This window comes from Bactrocera oleae, chromosome 3, assembly GCF_042242935.1.
Source record: "Bactrocera oleae isolate idBacOlea1 chromosome 3, idBacOlea1, whole genome shotgun sequence".
NCBI lineage: Eukaryota > Metazoa > Arthropoda > Insecta > Diptera > Tephritidae > Bactrocera > Bactrocera oleae.
The window spans coordinates 61,071,554-61,079,840 of record NC_091537.1 but is presented as its reverse complement, the minus strand read 5'-3'; the positions used below and the strand labels follow the sequence as shown (position 1 = coordinate 61,079,840).

The 8,287-nt window shown below is 43.1% G+C and overlaps 1 protein-coding gene and 1 pseudogene across 1 annotated transcript; one reads left to right on the top strand and one right to left on the bottom strand.

Moving 5' to 3' along the window:
* Window positions 1–702: 702 nt before the first annotated feature.
* On the bottom strand, window positions 703–2,104 carry Ctu2 (Cytosolic thiouridylase subunit 2). Its single transcript, XM_070106716.1, has one exon. It carries the CDS (start codon window positions 2,006–2,008, stop codon window positions 758–760), a length of 1,251 nt encoding a protein of 416 aa, XP_069962817.1. The 5' UTR covers window positions 2,009–2,104; the 3' UTR covers window positions 703–757.
* A 2,096-nt stretch (window positions 2,105–4,200) lies between these two features.
* LOC138856105 (uncharacterized) lies at window positions 4,201–6,005 on the top strand (annotated as a pseudogene).
* Window positions 6,006–8,287: the final 2,282 nt, after the last annotated feature.

Here is an 8,287-nt window from a genome sequence, read left to right as displayed (position 1 = left end):
CCGGTACCGCAGAACCGGCTGTTGTGGGAATTGGAATCCAAATAATCTGTTTTCTTTTGTTTCAGTTCATTTACAAAAGATGTCGATAAGGTAATACTGGTTATTTGACATTTTGCAAACCTTTTGTTATTGTCAAAATTAATAGATTTCAAGAATGATTTAAATATTGTGTGTTAGTGGATGTAAAATTGAAAAATACAAGCTTAAATTTCATTTTAAAATAAAAAAATACGTACTTTAAATAGTCGAAACTTTCAACTTTAAACGAAAATATCTAGAAAAGTATAAGTTTCACGTGGCAATATCTGTATATATTCTAGATCTGGAGGATCTCTCTATCCAATGATACCGATTTTATTCCCGAAAGTCTAGAGCAGTATTCTAATGTATTCCCCGTCTACTCTACTGGGAGTTGGAGATTCCTGCGTAGTAACTGTAGAAGCCATTTTTGTCCATACATATTTTTATGACCGCGTTAAAACATTCCTTATTATGCTTGAAACACTTTTTCAACTCCCAAGGGCTCATACTAATATTAATTGAACATAGATTGGTTTCTTCTACAAATTTTGTTTGTATTTATAAAATGAATTACACAAAGAACCAATTGCGCTCACACTCATCCACTAGACAAAATCAACGAGAAGGACGTAACAAGGTTTATTTATTTTTAGATGTGAATATTTAATAACACCACAGAAATACAATTTTGTTAAGTGATCTGGTTTATATTTATTGAGTCACGTACATCTATATTTTATAAATATCGTTTTATTAAATTAATATCGCTATCCCGTCGTATATTTTCACAACTGTGACATAAATTTTCGTTTTTTTTGTGGGTTATGTTCAAGAATTTTGTGTAGCTTGTGTCTAAATCAGAAATGCTTGACGTTCTTTCAGAAACATATCGAGAGTACCTAACAGCCGAAAGAGTTTTAGAGTTGATTATTGAAGAATTACATATACAGCATTTATATTCAGAATCGTCTTCTTTAAAAATGTGATTATTTGAGGTAATTTTATTTCCGGTACGAATTATAGTTGAAACAGTAGAGGTATAGTTTTTTTGTAGATTGCGGATAAATGACTCAGTTATTCGTTGTAAACTGCTAGACGCATATGTAACATGATCACGTCTATCAAAAAATTTTATATTTCGTGCACGCATATAGAGTAAGACCTCTGTTTCACTTAGATCCTTAATTGGTCTCATGATTTTGATACCATTAACCAAACGATCATCTTTGAATGCAACATCATAAGCGACGTTATTTCCCTGTCCAAGTACAATGGCTGAAAGCAGATCGGTAGCTATACTTATATTTATTGTAGGTATAAAAGCATATTTGCATCTTAAGAACGTAGCCATAGATGCTACTAAGTTCTTGCGACGAAGTTTTATAAATTCGTTGCGGCTTGTTGACGTTTGAATATTATTGATGTCATTGGCAAATACTATTTCTATTTCCATTATTCTGTTCAAATATATATCCATGTCATTAATATCAAATGGCTCTTGATTTATGTCAGAACTTAAATTAGTAACATAACATTTTATATTATGGTAGCTTAATAAAAAATCTTTCACCTGCTGTATATAACATTTATAATCATTTATATCACAAATGCTTTTGTAGACCTCGTAATCATCAATAAATAAGACTTTGAAGTCACAATGCAGTCGCTTAAAATTTGATTCCGATTGTGCCTTTTGTAACATATCCAATAAGACTATAGACTCTGAACTGCCATCAAACACCAGAAGAATCTCAGCATTTCTTGGAAGAGCTTTAGAAGATCCAACTGTTGATCGGAATTTATGATTCACAAAAAGGAGAAAACAACACCTACACTCCGCTTCGCGAAAATTTAACTTATACAATTCGCCGTCTTGACCACATTTATGACAAATTCCTTTTTGTGAGGAGTGTGATATTTGTTCTTGTGGTGTCATGAGGCTGCTCATGCCATCATCAAGAACATCATCTTCTTCTATGCTGCACATGTTTCAGAAAAATCAAAATAACTATTTTTATTTTACCAAAAACTTCACGCACTATAGGTAAAAATCCTTAAAGTTATCGTTTTTCGTATCGAATAATCGATAACATTATCGCTATTTTTAGGCTTAGTACTGCAATGGTTTTCTCGATAAATCGTTAACCTTCTAATTAACTCTTGAATTCTATCGAAGGATTGTTATATAAAAGTCCAAGTTTTATCTGAGAACGTATATCATAGAGAAGGTTTATGGTGTGCCGATTGTCAAAATGTTCCTCTTCACGGAGGGTTACTCGCCAACATTAGTGCATTTCACCACAAACAAATTATAAACTGATTTCACCAGAATTTTACCCCTGCGGAGCGCAAAATTACAGAATTGAGCATTTTGAATGTTAAATGAGAATAATGTATGTAAATGAAAAATATGTAAATATGTACACTCATTGTTTCATGGGAAATCAGAACCATACACACTCTTACATATGGCAATTGCAAAATCAACCCTTTTTCATATACAACGTGGCATGCGTAAATGGAAACAAAGTCAACAAGTCATGTGCATATATACGGGCAGATGTGTGTACAAAAAATTCAAATATTTACATACGCACTTACGTACATTTTTTGACAAATACAGTCAATCCCGGTTAAGTGCCACAACCAAAGTTGCAGATTTTTTGTGCTTGGTAGAACATAAGCGATTGTGGTACTTAAGCGAGTGGTACCAAAAAAATAATTTCTATGTATTTAACAAAATATTACCGTTTTCTTTAAAAAACTAAGAAAAAAACGTGAGATGGAGCAAGGCACAGGCAGATAAGAGGGATTGGAGGAGTGATACTTAACCGGGGTTTACTGTTTACATAAATCAGAGGAATATTGAATATTTTCTTTAAAAAGTTTCTTGAATTGTAAATCGACAAATACACTATGTTGTCATTTTTATTCTAAAATATTTTAATACTCATATTTGAGGGGTTGTCACTTTTCCCTTCTAGAGGGAATATCAGAAATTTGTTCAATTTATGATTTTTAGCTGAAAAGACGCTTGCCTGCAAAAGCATGCTCGGGGGATGTGAGGGTATCTGTTTTTATGAATGAAGCGAGGTTGCTTGTCGAAAGTACGCCTGTGTTCATGAATGAAAATGTTGTTGTTGTGTGATTTACTATATATTTTGGCTTTGGCTATTTGGCTGACATATTGACTTGTGACGATTGTTGTTTTTGTAGAACAATGTTTGTAGTTTTTGCAGGTGACATATTTACATGTTTACGGATATTCATATGTATGTAGGTTGGTTTGTGTATGCATTATTTGTTGGCAATGTTATATATACATACATACATATATATTATATGTTGACATATAAATCAATGTGCGCACATATAGCAGAGAATGTTAATATATGAATATGTATATATATATTACCATTCTCTGCATATAGTGTATTGATAAGTGATATATTATGATTTGAATTTCTGAATGCGTACATTCAAATGCGCATGTTCAGATAAATGTACATATGACTATATAAGATTAATATGATAAAAGATAAAAAATTATATACATATAAATGCATATTATGTAAAAACTATATAATATTATTAAATTCCCAAATTGACTATAAATATGATTTCGAAATTCATATCAATAAATATGATTGATAAACGTATAAAAATATAAGCCAAAAGGCTAACATGCAGCTGTAATACCAAAGCAAGTCTCTGAGCATAATTTTCATTGAATTCTCAGCTCTGTTCACTCGCTACTGTTAAAATTTCTCCTTCCGAGCCAGATTTGGTGAAATTCACTAATAAAATCTTGTTAGGTTTTGACAATTCACACGCTGGTCCGCAATTGAACCTTCTCTATAATATACGTTCTCTGGTTTTATGGCTATAAATTGACAACGATGTGCAAAGTGTTAAACTTTGTGAAATACCCTGTATTACTGTAAAAATTTCACAATTTTATATACAAATATCTCAAAAACTATAAGTTTGAGGCGGGAATATCTGTTCTATCTTACCAAAACTGTGTCTTCTGCACAATCCGGCAACCCTTATTTAGTAGATCTTTAAAAAACTTCGCCCCTCGAACATTCTCGAAACTACAAAATTAGCAGCCTGCCCTACAAGCCCTAGGATGTAGAGCAGGTTCGCCTCCACGCGGTGCATCCTGGGTAACGCTAAATGACCTGCGGCCTTCACGGCCTTTATAACTCCTACGGATTTGACCTTTGCTCGACACGGACTTAGCTTGGACTATTAGATGGATCGGTTTGAACCCTGGGCTGGTGGTCGTGGTATTCTGTCACCTGAGTATGTAGGGGTGACACCCTGCAGAAATGGCTGATGGGCTAATACCAAGGCCGCCTCCGTCCCGTTAAAACCATGGCAGGCCTCAGAGTACGTTCCCCTCCTGTCATCATTAAGTTGGTGTGGTAGGTGTTTGTTGAGATGACTCCTTCTTTGCGCTGGTCGGCTCTGAACGCACTGCCTCATAAGTGCGTCAACCCTCGCCTTGGCCTCGTAACCGAGACAACCTTGGGACCATTTAAAGGCGACTACCTTTCCAGGAGACGGATAGCGGCTCTGAGTGGGGACCCAATTACAATGAATACAAAACAACAACAACAAAACTTAAACAAGGACGAGGGAGGAAGCGAGTCGAAATCGACCTCTTCAAAAGTGGACAGTTCCCTTGGGGGGGCAGCCTCACCGATGGGGACGAAACCGTCTCCGCCGAAGGGTGAGAAGAACGGGGGTGACCGGCTTACCATCGCTAGGGGCGGTAACGTGGGGGGAGTGGGCAGGAATCTGCCGACGGACACCTTAGGCAGGGCAGAAGTGCGCGGCGGAATCGCCAGCACTAGCAGAGGAACCTCTGTTAAGTACATGGGGGCGCGGGGCCCTCAGTGAAAGCTAACGGCTCCGGGGGGAAACTCCAGACTACAGCTAAAAAGCTGAAGTCGGACCGTCGGCTGGCTACCAAGATTTTGGAGCGCTACGGTGGCAAGCAGGCTGACCAGGAAACTGATCAGCATGCTAGCACACTTGAGTGGGCCAAAAGGGTGCTAAGCGACGTCAATGTCGGGAAAGGGGGGCCGAGCGTACCCCCCGCGTCGATGAAGCGACAGAGGTCGCAGGAGGGGGAATCCTCCCTCGGTAAGAAGCCTCGAGTCGGAGCGGCACCGATGTTTAGCGAAATCGCTAAACTCGCCAGCTCAATTGAGCTCGGGGTATACGATAGAAGCAGGGGAGATGGAGCCATCTCCCATGAAGAATGGAAGCGGGTAGCGGCTGCTATCTCCGCAGTGTTCATGAAGGTGGTCAAGGGAAGCCCTGGACCACCCCCTAGATGTAAAAGTGCCGGGTGGAATCTCGGCTTACACAAACTTGTAAGGTGTGCCGACGAGCGGTCGGCATTCCTTTATAAGGAGGCGGTAGCCAGGGTGGGGGAAGTATGGAAGGGAGCTAGGCTCGAGGCGGTGGCCAAATCGGATCTTCCGATGCGACCTCGTGCTCGTGTCTGGCTTCCGGCCGAACCCTCCACCCCGACCGAAATACGGCACTGCAATCCATCTCTTCCCACCCAGGACTGGAAGATGGTTAGGCTGGAGAGGACCGAGGAACCATATCGGCAAGCGGTGATATTCCTAAATAAGGAGTCCCTCGCTCCTCTCAGCAGTGCAAAGGGGGCCATAAGCTATGGCTTCGAGAGGGTCGTCCTCAGGATTCTCCCAAATGAAGCCAGGGCGAATGGCCCGTCGCCACCAGCTGAGGTGGAAGAGAGTGGGAGAGCGACCCACTCTAAAATGGATATCGACCCAATCCTCTCGGATACGGTGAGCACGGGGGGCGGATCGTCAGTCGATGATGGATCCGTTTTCAGTCTCGACCGTCTGTTTGAGTCTGCTGGGGTCGATAGTACGGATGAAGGTGCGGAACTTGCACTGCTGGAGAGGAGTTTGGAGGATGAGGATCCTCCAAATTAATCTCCAGCACTCGAAGTCGGCCTCCGCCGATCTAGTGCTTCGTCTAGGACGGGACGAAGCCGACGTTGTCCTTATCCAGGAACCGTGGCTGAGCAGCAACGGTATCTCTGGTCTAAGGACAAAGAGCCACAAGCTCCTGGCCGCAAACAGTACAGGTAGAACCAGCGCAATTGCAGCGCACGATCAAGATGTCATTGAGCTGGCTGGCCCCTATCTACGCGAACTGCGTCAGATTAGGCCATGTCCCAAAGGTCTGGAGACAGGTTAAGGTTGCTTTCATTCCGAAGGCCGGCAAAAGCTCTCACGTCTGTGCGAAAGATTTCAGACCCATCAGCCTATCCTCGTTTTTGTTGAAAACACTGGAGAGGCTTATGGATCTGTACATTAGGAGCAGAATACCGAGGGGTAAACTGTTACGGGCGCAGCATACATATATCAAGGGCAAGTCAGTCGACACTGCTTTGCATGATGTAGTGTCATGGCTGGAGATAGCTCTCAAGCACAAGGAATTTGCTGTGGGCACCTTCCTCGACATCGAGGGGGCCTTCAACAATGTGCGACCAGAGGCAGTGGTTAAAGCCCTCGAAAAGTTTGATGTGGAATCTAACCTCAAGCACCTTATTTTTAGTCTTGTTTGCGACAGAACTGTCGCAGCGGAGTGGGGTGGTGCCAAGGCCACCAGAAAAGTGAATAGGGGAACTCCGCAGGGGGGAGTACTCTCCCCACTGCTCTGGATAATGGTGGTTAACGACCTACTTATAGAACTCGAGACGCACGGCTGTCGGGTGACAGCATACGCTGACGATATGGTTCTTATGGTTAAGGGAAAGTTTCTGAATACCGTTTACGAGCTCACCGAAGGGTACCTGAACGTGGTATCTAGGTGGGCGAATAGAAGTGGCCTAGCCGTCAACCCAAGTAAAACCGAATTGGTTTTATTTACCAGGAGGTATAAGATACCAAATGTGCCTCTCCCTTCCTTCGGGGGTTCACTTCTTCAGCCTGCTGAGAAAGTGAAATACCTAGGGCTCATCCTCGATAGCAAACTTTCCTGGAGGCCAAATATAGAGGAGAGAGTTAAGAAGCCTTCGGTCGCCTTATACTGCTGCAAAGGGGCTATTGGGAAAAGGTGGGGACTCTCACCTAAGGTGGTGTTCTGGCTCTACGAAACCGTAGTTAAGCCAATAATGTTCTATGGTGTGTTCGTCTGGTGGAGGGCGCTTGAGAGGACCACACTGGCTAAAAAGCTTGAAAGGGTCCAAAGAGCGGCGCTCATCGGAATCTCCGGTGCACTGCGGACCACACCGACACTAGATCTTAATGCTATTTTAAACATAGCACCTGTGGACATTGCCGGTAGGTGCATTGCCGCGAAGTGTGCTCTAAGGCTCAGGGAAGCTGGGCTTTTGAAGAGGTCCGAACAAAGGCACTCCGAAATTCTTTCCTCCTTCAGCGGCATCCCGGAAAATATAGATCACTGCGTCACTGTAGCCACTCGAGGCGGTTCCTTCTCCGCTCATATCCCAACGAGGGACATGTGGGTGGGAAGAAGCCGTTGGAGAAGAGGCGCGGTGAGCTTTTTCGCGGATGGATCGAGGCTAGGAGGGAAGGTTGGAGGGGGGGTTTTCTGTATGGAGCTCTCCGTCAGTCTTAGCTTCAGGCTACCGGATCACTGTAGTGTTTTTCAGGCGGAAGTGGCTGCTATTAAGGCGGCGGTAGAGGTACTGCTGCGTAGTGCAGCCTCGTTTGTAGAAGTGAGCATTCACTCTGATAGTAGGGCAGCAATACTAGCTTTGAGCGCGCGTACCGTGCAATCAAAGCTAGTCAAGGAGTGTCTGTCCTCTTTAGAGGTAGCGTCTGGCTATTTCAACATCAGGCTCGTTTGGGTGCCTGGTCACAGCGGAATCGCTGGAAACTGCAAAGCCGATGAGCTAGCCAGGGGGGGCACCTTTGCCCCGCTCACATCGGAATGGGATCGGGTAGGATCTCCGTTAGCGTCCTGCGCTCTAACTTTGGATCAATGGACCTCGCGTGCAATCAGCAGACGTTGGTCGACGACTAGGTCCTGTGCGACCGCGAGATCCTTCTGGCCAAGAGTGGATCGCAGGAGGTCGGGGGAACTTCTCGCCCTGAGCAAAGTGCATCTAGCCGCTATTGTAGGAGTTCTCACTGGACACTGTCCAATGGGCACTCATGCGGTACGGCTTGGTGTACTTCCCGATGCCAGTTGCCAAAGTTGTATGGAGGAGGGCGAGGTGGAATCATCCCAGCACTTTCTCCTC

Excerpts from the sequence above, each read along its gene's own strand:
- Ctu2 (XM_070106716.1), bottom strand. The coding sequence starts at position 2,008 with ATGTGCAGCATAGAAGAAGATGATGTTCTTGATGATGGCATGAGCAGC.